This window comes from Rhopilema esculentum, chromosome 8 (assembly GCF_057945365.1).
Source record: "Rhopilema esculentum isolate cy_ngs chromosome 8, ASM5794536v1, whole genome shotgun sequence".
NCBI lineage: Eukaryota > Metazoa > Cnidaria > Scyphozoa > Rhizostomeae > Rhizostomatidae > Rhopilema > Rhopilema esculentum.
In genome coordinates, this window is record NC_142822.1 from 6,053,288 (window position 1) to 6,066,808 (window position 13,521).

Genomic DNA, 13,521 nt, shown 5'->3' on the forward strand with positions numbered 1-13,521 from the left:
TAAACTGTATGAGCCAAAATGCTCCTTCCTAGAAGGCACCTGTAAAATTTCGGAGCATTAGCCCTGCAAAGTACTTCATGTTTAAATCACCAGCAGTTATGGAAACATCAGCAGTGTAAGGGCTTTGGCTAGCCAGACAGTAAAAGGTATAAACGCGAAATTTTTTAATTATATTAAAAGAAAATTAATGTTTATGATAGGTAAGACCGAAAATAGATATCCAATTGCAGTTCTAATTACAAATCGAAAAAAATTACAGAAAAGCCCATTACAGAAGGACACAAAGCAGTTGGATAAATGAATGCATAGGCTAGGGCCAGTCTGCAGATTATGGCATGTGCACACCGGATATATTTTTGTGCAAAACCTGTTGCACACCGGGTATTTTTGAGTGTGGCAAATAAGATTGGTGTGGCTTGGTGTGGTCCCATAGATAATGTCAGCTGATAAAAACAAGCACAGTTGTGTATGAACAATTTAAGATATCATGAATCTAACTTGACAAATATACAAATAAAAACTTGGGCTATCTTCAACAGTGTACTTTACATACATTTTTACGGTGAAATGCAAATTCACAAATTTTAACTACAACAGAGAAAAATAGTTGGTGCACACAAGCACACCAGACATTTTTGGTGGTGCACACCGGCACACCAGGATTTTGGCTTGTGCACACCGGAGATCTCGTCGAAAAGTGCCACACTCTGCAGACCGGGGCTAGGGTATGCAAGGAGACCGAGCCCCAAAAGTTTATGAAAAATTTAAAGAAAAAACTAAAAAAATTAACTAAAATATACAAAAGTAACAGAAAGTGCGTCTAAAAATCTTTCTAATCATCTCAAATAATTCATTTCTACAAGCGAATCTGTGAATAATGTCATGGGGCTGGGGGGCTGCACTCGCAATAATTTTCAAACTGTTGTATATTTTCTTTATTATATATTTCCTTTAAAACAGAAAGAATACAATGGGCAGCCCCCAATAAGAATTTCGTTCCAACGGCCAGAGCTTATTCTAAGAAAAATTTCCAGCTCCACAATTCATCAATTTGTCTTGGCGCTATTCACCATTTGAATTCAGGTTTCTATCAGAGCAAATGATTACCAATCAACTGAATATTTTTATTGCAGTAGATAAACTTGTTACAGGTGTTGGCAGGCCCCCCTGAACAGTTTCAGAGGCTGCAGTGCAAAACTTTGAAACATTTAGAGTATTTTGGCATATTTTTTTACTTTTGGCTTATTCCATTCTTAAAATGTAGTGCATCACTTTCTGAGGCTCTCTAGATCTTGAGGCCCAGATGCAATTTGCTCCATCATAGAGGAATTGTCTTGACTTTCCCCAGTGACTTTCCATTGTTTTGTAAAATAGAATGTTGTCCTCTGCTTTATAAAAATAAAGGCTTGCACTTGCAGCTAATTTCCCTTTGATTATTATTGAAGACAAATTAAATTTGCATGCATGAAGGCTGAAAAATCATCATTGCTTGTACGCAAACCAACCACCCAGCATGCAAAGTATGGCAAATGCACCGCAAGGTCAGTGTAGTGTTGCAGGCCAAAATTTGAAATTGCACACAGGATTTACTCTAATAAAATAAATAAAATAATAATAAAATAACCCTTACATGAAAACTTTTTTTGCACATCATGTGGATAATAAAAAAAGGTTTGCACATAGTCAATATGCTAGAAATAATTATGGACATGTGAGACCTCATCTGGAACTGCCATACTTTGCAGATAGCCAATCATTGCTGACAAAATAAAAACATATCTAATACACATCCAAAGTACCATCAATTTTCATGCAACAAGATGTTCCTTTTATATCAGCCAGATATTTATTAATACAAATGCTAGTGTTTGCCTCTCAGAAGCTTGAAATTTCAAGTCCTATCAGAGCTTCTCTTTTTAATGCTTATTTGAGAACCATGATGAGAAACATGATTGATTTGAAAATTAACATCGGACTCACCAAATATCTATCACCTTCTAAACTTGGTGTGCTATCTAGTTTGCTAATATCTACAGTTTTGCATCAAAGTAGATTTTGTTTTCATATTTTTCATATATTCTTAGTGTAACATGAAGTCAACACAACATGCTATAGTTTATCGAGATCAAGATACATATTGAAAATGTAGAAAATATGGAGGCCTTTAAACCTCAGTACAAAGCAGCATGATTTTTCAACATTGTATCTTTATCACAAATTGTTTGAGTCAAAACATTTCCTATACCAGTTACACAACCTTGAAGAAGAAGCACAACATTCTTTCATAGAATTAAACAGTAGATGTTTTCTAAAAACATGATAAATTCAATAAACCCTTCCTCATATTGCACCAAAGGAACAAGTGTTTCTGTTCACTGATGAAATACACTAACATATCTAAATAAACCTTTTTATTCAGTATTAAAACTCTTCTCTTAGTCAATTTAATTTCACTATAATTGGCACATTTTCATTGAACATAGATATTTCAATGACAGGAAGAAACTTCTACAAATACCTATTTGCAAATAATGAGTAAATATATTTTCCTAATTTCTAAAGTGAGTGCGGCCTTGTCTTTCTTCTTCATAAGAAACTTTTAGGAAACGTACTTATTTTGCAACATTCTCAAAAAATGTTTTGTCCAGTACATTTCAGGGTGTTTATTTATAATAACTGAAAGATAAGCCTAATGTTCATGTTGATGAGGATGGAAGGTCACTTACAGGAACAATGGGCATTTGATGGGTCCTTTTTTATCAGTCCTGGTTGACCACGTAAAAGTAAAGTTAGATCTTTGTGGTCACTGCAGTAGACAATTAGCTTGTTAGCCAAATATTTTTGACACATTAATAAAGCTGATTGATTGATTGATTGTAATGTAATGATTTGGTTGATTGATTGACAGTGTAGAAGTCTCAGAAGTTAAAAACCCATATCAAAGAACATACTTTGAGAAGATTTCATTTCAACATTCTTGATCCAAAAAATTGTGATTCATTGTTCATTTTGGGTAGTACATTTTGGTAATTATTGGGTTAAAGCTAACCCCCCCCCCCCCCTCCAGCCCCTGCTTTCCTGCCCTCTGGCATGGAAACTTTAGAGGCTGCCCAAAAAATCTCAAGAGTCTCTGCTGTAGCAGAGTATCATATGACAGGCACTGCGGAGCAGGGGGAGTTGGGGGCTATGGCCCCAAACGTTTTGCCAAAAACATAAAGAATTAAGAAATGGGACATGCAGGCTTGTTTTATTCGGTTTAACATCCCCCCCCCCACTTTCGCAACGCTCCAAGGTGCCTATCATACGAATCCATACGCTTTAAAGAACAGCACGATTGAGTAATTTGCTTTCAATATATTAACTTCTGATAAATGCCAATAAAGCTGGAAAGCCTAGCTTTATTTATTTTGAACAACAATATACTAACCTGTATCAACACTTTATAAACTCAAGTACAAAACAAACTATTTACATTCGAAATTCAAATTATTGCATTCTGCAGTTCATACGTGAATGCAATTTTAAAGCTGATTATAACTCAATTTAACAAAACTTTAACGGTTATTAACCATCTGGCTCAGGCCCCTTTGCATTAATCAAAGCATTGAAGAGAACACAACGTATAAGGATTCCTGTGAAATTTGACTACATCGAGCATATTTGAGTTAAACTCGATAATTTCGCAGGATTGCGAAGACGTACAGAATGAGCGTTAACCTGGTTTTTCACACTAATTGTAAAAAGAGCAAGATTAAATGAGTGTATCATTCAAAAACTGAGACTTCTTTGGAGGGGCTTAGGTAACTGATATTACCGCTTTTGGTTCACGAATTTTGCTAAAATGTTTCTAGAACTTTTAATAAAGAAGATCATTGTCATAGCAATTGTCAACATCAGCACTTGAGGTTCCACTACAACACATTCTTAGCTCACTTGTCAGATTTAGTAAAATAGCAAGGGAACTAAGCCTTTTTCAAAATTATCTTTTATACTATAAACTCGAAAAGACGTAGCACTTTTAAAGCCTGAGTTTGGTAGATGGGTAGCTAACAAGACATTGGAAAAATTCTCTCTGTTTATTTATTTATCTTCAATCTAATTTCTGAGTGGAAACCCGTTCGCAGAGATGTAATCAGTTAGCTCGTTGCTTACATTCAACATCTTAAACATCACATTTTAGATATATGGGAAAATACTACGCTGAAGACTGTAGTATTGATAAATGTATTATATTACCGTTTCCTCGTAAGTTTCTCCAATTGTCAATCTTTCTAATAATAACTGACTATGTTACAAACTGGCTATTATTTTATGTAATTTGAACGAATGCGAATTGAATGAAACTCGTAGTCATCAGCTAGTGATAGTTTCAACTCAAATTGTACATACTTCTGAAAGTCCTTTTTTACTAAGCAAATAGATACAAAACCTAAACACTTTACCAGTTGTAAGAAAATTTTCCCTACTAAACTAGCTATATTGTTTATACCTTCTATAACTTTAAATTATAATGAATATATATAAAACTTTGTTTATAAAACCTTTTTGTTTTACAATTTAATATTTGTGATAATGGTCCCACTTCTACTACCCACAATCAAATTTTCTCTCAATTTTTTCTCGAGTATATTTCATTTTAGTTACATGTTAGTAATTTCAATCTCAACCCCACGCTCGTGATTTTTAGGCCAAATTTTAAGCAAGTATTCAAGCGCGTCGTTTATTTTCTTGAAATCCGGTACAGCTTGTGTCGACGCAGGACACATTAGGACAGGTCCAAAGCAAACAGAAAGATTAGTAATGTCCATCTTGTTTATGTCTTTCTGCTCTTGTACCCTTATCAAGTGATCCATTATGTATATCAACGTGGCCCTGCTTCCATAGGGTAGCTTTCTAATTACGTCACCCAAAATGTTCTGCCTCTTGCTCATATCTGGTGACAAAGCTGCCATCTTAGCGTTAGTGACTAACTGCATGACATGCTCGGGAATCAGAGGCTCCGGTAACTCGCGCAAATAGTCTTTGATAATGCCTGAAAGAACATTACAGTCAATCCCGCTATCCGCAGAAACATCAACGGCTCCACTATCCGCGTCAAATTCAGCTTTTAAAAGCCTTTTCTTTTTGGCATTCCCACTTACTCGGTAGATCCCAACGATGTGCATCCCCCGTTTCTCAATCTCATCCACGCACTTTCGAACAATTTTAGGTATTGTGTTACGCTCTTCGTCAAGCGTCGATACAATGTTAAAGCCAAAAACGCCCCTTTTGCGACTTGAAGGCGTACGCTTAAGGTATTTCACCGCTTCTGTAAAGTCCAATGATATGTTTACCACCCCAGAGCCTTCTAATGTCAAAGCAATTGATCGGGAGCCTGAAGTGCTTAGCACTTTTTCAAGAAAAACAACGCCATTCGCGCATAGGCTGTGGTGCTTGTCAGCGCCAATTTCGAAAACGTACATCGTAAGCTCGCTTGCGTGGCTCATTTCGATGTCGAATTGTTCGTCGAAACAAACTGTTTGATTCGAGTAGTCGCTTGTTTTACTCGTCGAAGCTTTGAATTCATCGTCGATTTCGATAGTACAATAGAATTGACTTTTGGATGACTTTGATCGGATTCTCGTAACTCTGTCGATATGGACTGACAACATGCCTGAAAATGCTCTCGTGAACTGCATTTCTGAGTTTAAATCGTCACTTAGATACGGTTCATAAGTGCGTTCTGGCTCAGTTTTTGTCTCTTTCCTTTGTCCCTTTGGTGTCTTTTGGCTTGAAGATGTGGAAAATGCTCGTAAGAATCCCATTTTGTTTGAAATCTTAGGCGCCTCACTTACAGACAGTGTCCTTCGAGGATCTTTCACCGAGCGCGGGTCAGAGCTCTGCAAGGCCCTTGACTGAGCAGCTTCCTTTTCTGTCTCAAGCACTAGTGCTGGCTTCATGGGTTCTGAAGTTGAAACCCCATCACCATTATCATTGCTTTGTACCCTGTAAAGTTCAGCCCGTTTGAAGCCTGCTTGTCCCTGGTTCGACGACGTTGGGCTGTTTGGAAATCCGTTCGATTCGAATAAGTTGTCGAAGACTTCATTCGAGACTTTTCGCTCTGAAACAGGCGGTGGTGTTGGCAACTTTCTTGGACTTTTCGCTGATTTTGAAGGAATATAAGGCAAGCTTCTAAGACCATCAACACTAGGGGTTGCTTCTATTCCGCTGTCAGGGCTCTCAGAAGACTGTAATGGAGATACCATTTCTGCTTGCTTCTGCTTCGACGGCTGGTTTCTTTTATCCGAAGATGGACTTTTGTCTGAGTTTTTCAGAGATCTGGCACTGTCTGGAATACTTGTTTCAATTCTACCATTTATTGTGAAAAATTTTGCAGGTTTCAATAAAGATTCCGCCAGCGGCTTAAGAATATGCTTGTTTTGTATTCCAAAAGAGTTCATATTTGTGTCTTCGTCCGGGAAGCTTAGCTGCTTAATTACCTTATCGTGTCTGTGCTCTTTCTGTGAATTCTTTGTCTTGGTCTTTCCGTTTTTTGCAGAAGTTTTCGCTCTTGTATTTAATGGAACGCGAGATTTTGTCGTGAGTAAGAGTTTATCTGGGATTTGCATCATTAACGCAACGTCTTCCAGCGGAAATCCACGTAGATTGACTCGATTTACCTCTAAGACTTCATCGCCCGTATGCAATAGCCCGTACACGTCTAGTATGCTACCAAGCGAAACTCGTGAAATAAAAACCCCGTTTTTGCGATCGAATCCATTGCCTCGCTTTATGAAGAATCCTAGGCCTTGGCCAGGAACTTTCGTTATTTCGATCTTGCGAATCCAAAATCCTTGGTCATCCTGAAATATATCAAGTATTCCGGCAATTCTTTGAGACGATCCTTCAACTATCACAATATTATCTTGTGAGAACTCTTCGGTGTAGTTCGCCTGGCGTCTGACTGAGTCCATCTTAACCTGCTTGTGCGACTGTTCAGTTTCTGCTGCTCTGATTATCTCAATAATTTCGGAAGTTACGCCGCAAACACGTCGTTGGCTACCGCTCGATAGCGACAGTAGATCACTATGAGTATGTCGTCTTTTAATCAGGTTAAAGTTTCCAAAATCCCCCTTTACTTCGCTTTTAAAAGTTGGCAGTTTTGGCAGCTTCCTCTGTTGTAGTTTGCTGTCTTTACTTTGCTTCATTGCTGAGTAAATCTCCCTTTTCAACTTTTGTTTTCCTATGTACATAGTAGTTAATGGCAATAAACTTATTCATTATCACGGCTGTCTTTGCGCGGTTACAATCCAAGGGCGTTTCGCTCATTCAGAATCTATCCTTGGTGCTCTTCAGGACAAACCAGTACACCTCTTTGGGACCCCATAAGTAATCCATTGGTAATTTGCTTCTTAGATACCGGTCGTTTCTTCCAATTTCTGAATTCGTAATTCAGATTTTCGTAATGAATGCAATTGTTGACTGTTCCTTCGCTCAAAGATATAAAATTTCACCAAATAAAGCCTGTAAATAACACCTTAGCACACGCTTTCAATAATGTTAAGCTACGAAAGTATACTGCGACCGCACACACACCACATCGGATCAAAGGCTGTTGTAAAATTTGTACGACAAAACCACTCTCAGTCAGCCGTTTACACCGGGGGTCTGCCTTTGGTTTTATGCTTGCCATTACTTGCCAATTCTTGTTCATTTTAAACACATTGTATGCTTAAATACAATCAAAAGTACAAAGCATGTTTACATGTACGACTTTCTTTAAATTTCAACTATACGTGTTATCAAATGTTTGTTTATTGAGTTCTATTTTTACATTTCAGGGAGAACAACACAAAAAATTCCAGCCCATGCTTAGGGAAATAGATCTCATAAAATATTAATGATCGAATGAAAAACATACTTTTCGATCAAAAGAAAAGAGGCAAACCATTCTGTTCCTTTGTTGTTTCTCGGTTTGACAGAACTCCTCAGGTTATTAAAAGAATTTCTTTTTCTGTTCAGACCATCACATCTGTTTTTACTCTACGTTTTTGAATCTCAATTTCTGTATTGGTTGCTATTTAACGGATTGTGCTCCTTACTCTAGCTCGCCATTTCAGAACCACACAGAGGTGTGCACGGACTGGCTTATCCATGAGTCTGGGGGTGTGGCATCCCGAGTCTGGGGGTGTGGCATCCCCAATATTTTGCTTTGATTCGGTAAAAATTTATTTTTGGTATAGCCCGTAGCAATAAAATGACGCTCAGATTTTGCTTTATTTATCTTCTTATCTTCTCGTCAGCTGAATATGTATAGTTATTAAAATAGGGTGAAGGGTGATGCACAACAATCCAATCTTTATCTGACAACGCCCCCCCCCACCCTTGCCTCTAAAATCCCTCCCTTGAAATGTGTCGCTTGGTCAAAGTTCTGTTCTTGTTTGTTCAGTGATTTCGAGAAGTTCCCCAAGTTTGGAGACTGTAACCGTGGCGATAGACTACTTTGAGAGGCTCTTACGAATCAAGCAAGGAGCAATCAAAAGCATTTTATGATTTTAGAGGCTTTTATTGGTTTATGAAACAATGTAAGGTATAATGTTTATCATTACTTGCCATCAATCGTGCTTTCTCTTTGGATAACATTGATGGTGTTCGAAAAGAAGGACAAGCTGCACTATTTTAACTGCAGATGTTTGCCTGATTTGTCCAGATTCAAATTTTCAGAGGGCGAGGGGATTCACTTTAAAAAGAAAGGGAGAGTTAAAAAAGACAAATCTTTCTCAGTCTCAATAAGAATTTTATTGACTTGAATACGGTTGCTTTGAACTTTACAACTACAAGCGTGTTCGGAGAGTATTGCAACTGCAGAATATGGAAAGTGCCGAATATTGAAAATGCAGAATTGGGAAAGTGTGAAATATGGCAATATCAATATGATCTAGAAAGATTCTTATTAACGTCTGGTGTGTAACGAGTTACTGGTGTGTAACGTCTTTCTTAGAATACTTTGAGAAAATTTGCTTGTGTTAGGCCAATTCTCATTAAAGGAATCAAATGATAAAAACTGTAACAAGAACATGCTAATCTCTGGCACAGTCTTTGAATCTAACAGCATTGTTAATATTTTGTCAGTGCATGTTCATGATTCTGTTAATGAAACTGCTTATCTAGCGCTTTAAATCTGCCTCCTTAAAAATTTCTAGACATAAAATAGCATCTACTATAGGCTATTTTTGAAGCTTAAATGTATCTAAACACACAAGGGCTGCATTTCCTCTGGCGAATTTGCTCGTACAAATAAAAAATGGCTGGGAAAGTGGACAGTCTTGATATATGGGTTTGAAGGAGCCACGATCTGGCCACGGTGCAGTATTTTGCATTGGTGCTAGCTATGCTATCAGTTTTGTGGTGGCAGATCAGGACTGCTATCTACTTCTGCGAAGTTTTTGCTGCGATGTTTGAAAGAATCATACTACAGTTCTTTAGTCGAGAAGAACAAGTGGAAATCCAGAATAAGGGCGTAGTCAGGAGTGCAGATAACGTTTGTGATACCGGGCAGTTTTTTGCCGCCAGCTTTCCCTTTTTGAGCTGATTCCTCAACTCTCCCAATCTAAGTTGATACCTCTTATGTCATTGACCTTGTTAAGCAGGTTTTGCTCCGTAAATTGAATAGAAGAAAGTTCAATGCACAGACATTGCAGTCCCAATCTCGATTCAGAACGTAAGACCTGCAGGAATGGGTGATTTACCTGTTTCTCCTATCCTTTCTCTAATTCAGCAGTAACGTGCCCCGTAGAATTGTTGCCTATCAGATAAAATCTATTGAGTGGATAATGTTGTAATTTTCATTAATAAATTTATCACATTTTGTGGTTTCCTCCTCAGATTCCTTCTTGATTGAGCCTTATATCTCTGTAATGCTACTTATTAAAAATCTGCCCAAATTAAATACCAGGTAAACAAAACAAACGAAATGAAAAATTATGGCCTTCTCGTTTCACCCCCGGATTCAATGTCAATCGTAATCCCACAATAAAATTGTTTCTTTTAATTTGTCCATGGAGGATTATCCGCACTTTCGATAGCCTTTTAATAACAAAAAAGCCCGTATTATTGTATTTTCTATTGATTTAGCAAGTTTGAAAACAATTTCAGTTGTTTTCTAATTGGCTAGTTGCATCCCTTTGGGATACTGTAGCACTTTTGTTGGCGTTTGCTGGTGTGATGTCTCCTGCGCAGTGCTTGTTCTGTTGAATATCTAATTGTCGGCACCTTGTTTGTCCTTTAACTTAGAGCTGGTTTGTGCAACAGAAATTTGTTCTTCCTGCAAAATTCAGCAAGGCGTTTTCAGAGAGCATTTTTACTTAATTTAGGATGCGTTTTGCTTTCATTAGTATTTTATTAATTGGTATAATTTTTTCAAGGCCCGCTGAAAGCAATCTGCTTCGAATGACAGGATACCGTGAATAAAAAATTCAAAATGAAAATGAAATTTTCCACCTGGCTCAAACAGAAAATATTTTTGGTTAGCAACTTGATTCGGTACTAGCCCTCAAAATTACTTAAATTGTTTTTAGCTTCAGCCTTCAAAGTTGCTTATGAATTGTTTACTTCTTGGCACGCAGAAGGACATGTACCATCCCCCCTAGTAAGACACTTAACCAAATCTGTTCTCTTCCCAGTCAAAGTTGAAACTTTCCTTTCACAAGTGCTAGAAAATGTTGATAAGTGAATTTCTCGACATATTGGACATCAACAAACCTTCTGTATCATTAACGGTAGAAGGATACAAGATACAATGAAACATAACAGTATGAATAACAACTTTCATCAAACATTTGAAATGATGCAAAACATTTGATATGACAAAAAATTGAATAACAAATTTCCTGTGTTATATATCATTGTGCAGTTGCTTTCTGCTCCTCCTTAGAGGCCTCAAGTTGCGTAGCATTTATACGACCCTAACCCTTTTTTATTTATTAACTGTATTCTTATTAGAAATTGAGTTTCTTCAACAAAATGTATGTTCATAAAGGGCCTGGCCTGGTTGTCACAACATTTGTACAGGGACACCACTATCGTTAATGGTCCACGGGGGTATCCAGGTCCCATTTGCATCCTTTATTTGCGGATAGGTTTGATAAATCGCCGACGAAGCACCCCTAGGTGGCCAAAACTCCCCTGACTACGGTCTTGTGTGGGTAGCCTAAGATTCCCCTCCTGCTACTAAGAAATTTCGAGAAAATTTCCCGTTGCTCCCAAATTCACTCGGCTCGCAGTCAGCTTCACCTTTCAGAGCCTTTCCAAATTTATCGAAAAAGATAGACAGTGCTTTTTTTATCCATCAGTATTTGACGAAATGATCTCCACTACCCCTTTGCCCGTATCTGTTTCCCAATTCTTGAGCGTTGCAAAGTTGTCGAAAAAACTTGTTAGAGATAAAAGGAGTTTCGCTTCATTTCATGTGGCAAACTGAGAGTGACCTTTTCTTCTCTGGTGTGTTTATTTTTACCCTCCTCCAAATCCATTTTAGCTTTTAACGATTAGCATAAATATCACTACGGATCAAGATTTGTTGGTAGACAAGCCTGCTAACGAATAAATGAAAGAAATGTGTGTATGCTGTATATAATGTGGCATTATTTTAAAATTTGCCCTTATTAAGCGCTGATGTTTTTGACTGACATTTTTTAGACAGGAGTATTTGTCCCGAAATAATTGTGCTTTCTAAAACTTTGAGCTAATCATGTAAATCCACACAAGACTTCAATTACCGAGTTTTTGCTCGAATGACTTGTGGTAACAGGGCCTCCAACAACTATGAGGAGTTTTTTAAAAAATCTTTTATCGTGGGGTTTTAATTTGTCCTTGGCCCCTTTACTTTCCAAACTGTGTTGTAGCCAGGGCTGTTGGAGAGGGGGGTTCAGCGGGGCTGCGCTCCCTCCTCTGTTTTCTGGGTAATTCTAAAGTATCATGGCTAAATTCTGCCAGTATCAAATCTTTGATTGAACCGATATTGTCTTTTGACATTTGCATTCATGTGTGACTTCGATAGGCCTTTTGACAACTGAAAACTCAATAAATGCTGGCAAATATTACTGTTTTAAATTCTTCATTTTCAAGATTTTTCTACTCAAGTAACAGATAGACGTTGGAAAAGGATTTATCCCTAGAAAACATGGAGACTTAAAGAAATTGATATTGAGAAGCCATGGAAACGAAAACAACTGAAACGTTTATTTTGTATACAATATAGAGAAAGCTCTATGCACCCTCTACATTTTTTGGCTCAACCCTACTGGTTGTAGCCCCTGTGTGAGCTGGATTCAATGTAAGGTAGAAAGGAAACGCATTTAGAACCTACGTAAGTCCCGTTATCGCTGATCCAACAAGGATGCTATATCGCGCATTCTCTCTCTTTCCTGCAGGGAAGTTTGCCGGTCAAACCACTTGGTGTGCAGCTTGAACTGCGTTGTTATCCTGTTGATAATCACGTCACCATACTAGAGAATAGCAATGGCTGCCTTCGTCCCTAAAGGGGGGGATATTCAAAAGCTGAAAAGCAAAGGCTCGGCTTCTGAGTTTTATGAAGACATGGCCGAGCTGCTTAATAATGAAAAGTACAGGTAAGCCAATTCTTTTTTAATCTGCGATATAAGGGATAGGCCCTAGACCCACAGCAAAGCTCTAACGAGGGAAAAGAAGATGGAGATTTTGAAGAGGGGGAGGGGCTTAGGGGGTACCTTAACACGTTTGAAAGTAAAGGGACGTGCCATTATTTAGGGGTACCTTTTTTCTGAAAAGTGCAGAATTATCGGCATTAGTTTTTGAAATATGTACGAAACTATGGGTACCATTTGAAGAAACATGCAGAATGATGGGTACCATTTTGGGAAAATATTGCAAAATCATTAGGAGGGATATTTAGCATTAACAAAATTAATGACTAGTTAGAAGTAAAACTATGAAATCTGTCTGATATTGAGATTCTGGGGCAAAGGAAATGCAAAATTTGTTCCATAATTTTATGTGTTTTGAAATTTTTGTTGCTTTGCGGAATTATGGGTATAGTTTTCATCATGTTTGTGGAATTATGGGTCACATTTTCAGACATTTGCGGAATAATGGGTCCAAATTTTTAACCAAAATGGCAGGATTAGTTTACCCCCTGTGGGTAGGGGAGATCAAGCTCGTTGATTTTAGTTTCAAATAAAGGCAGGTTGTTATTTACCCTGGGTGCCAGAGTCTCCATTATTTAGTTCGAAACTTGACACAGAAAGACACTCATTCTTTGCCACCGCAACCGTCTACAATAGTTTATCCCCGGGTCCATGAGGATCTGGTAGCCATGGCAGGTATTGTTTTAATGTATTTTAAAGGCTAGAAGGATAAAAAATGTTTGCATAATTGTAGCCATGTTTTGCAAAACGTCCTCTGGGTACAAAGAGTTGTTGCCTGATAAATACAGGAACTTTGGCATCAACCGAATTGTACGCAGCTAACTTCATCCTCCGTCAAACTGACCAAGCAGTTTACATT

At 37.8% G+C, this 13,521-nt stretch overlaps 2 protein-coding genes across 3 annotated transcripts in view; one reads left to right on the forward strand and one right to left on the reverse strand.

Moving 5' to 3' along the window:
- The window catches only part of LOC135694595 (BTB/POZ domain-containing protein 19), a 45,314-nt gene that overhangs the window by 22,677 nt on the left and 9,116 nt on the right, over positions 1-13,521 (forward strand). Inside the window, exons 1-2 of one of the 2 annotated variants that reach the window (XM_089109823.1) lie at positions 18-146; positions 12,411-12,608. In XM_089109823.1, the coding sequence (XP_088965949.1) occupies positions 12,499-12,608 (110 nt within the window). In that variant the 5' untranslated portion in view covers positions 18-146; positions 12,411-12,498. Of the gene's footprint in view, positions 1-17; positions 147-12,410; positions 12,609-13,521 lie in introns of those variants that run through there. The other variant, XM_089109824.1, reaches the window with a different exon arrangement.
- LOC135694590 (rho GTPase-activating protein syd-1-like) lies at positions 2,693-9,124 on the reverse strand. The gene has a single exon (XM_065213396.2). It carries the CDS (start codon positions 7,230-7,232, stop codon positions 4,641-4,643), a length of 2,592 nt encoding a protein of 863 aa, XP_065069468.1. The 5' UTR covers positions 7,233-9,124; the 3' UTR covers positions 2,693-4,640.

Bases quoted from the DNA above. Each gene is read 5' to 3' on its own strand.
- LOC135694590 (XM_065213396.2), bottom strand. From the start codon at position 7,232: ATGTACATAGGAAAACAAAAGTTGAAAAGGGAGATTTACTCAGCAATG.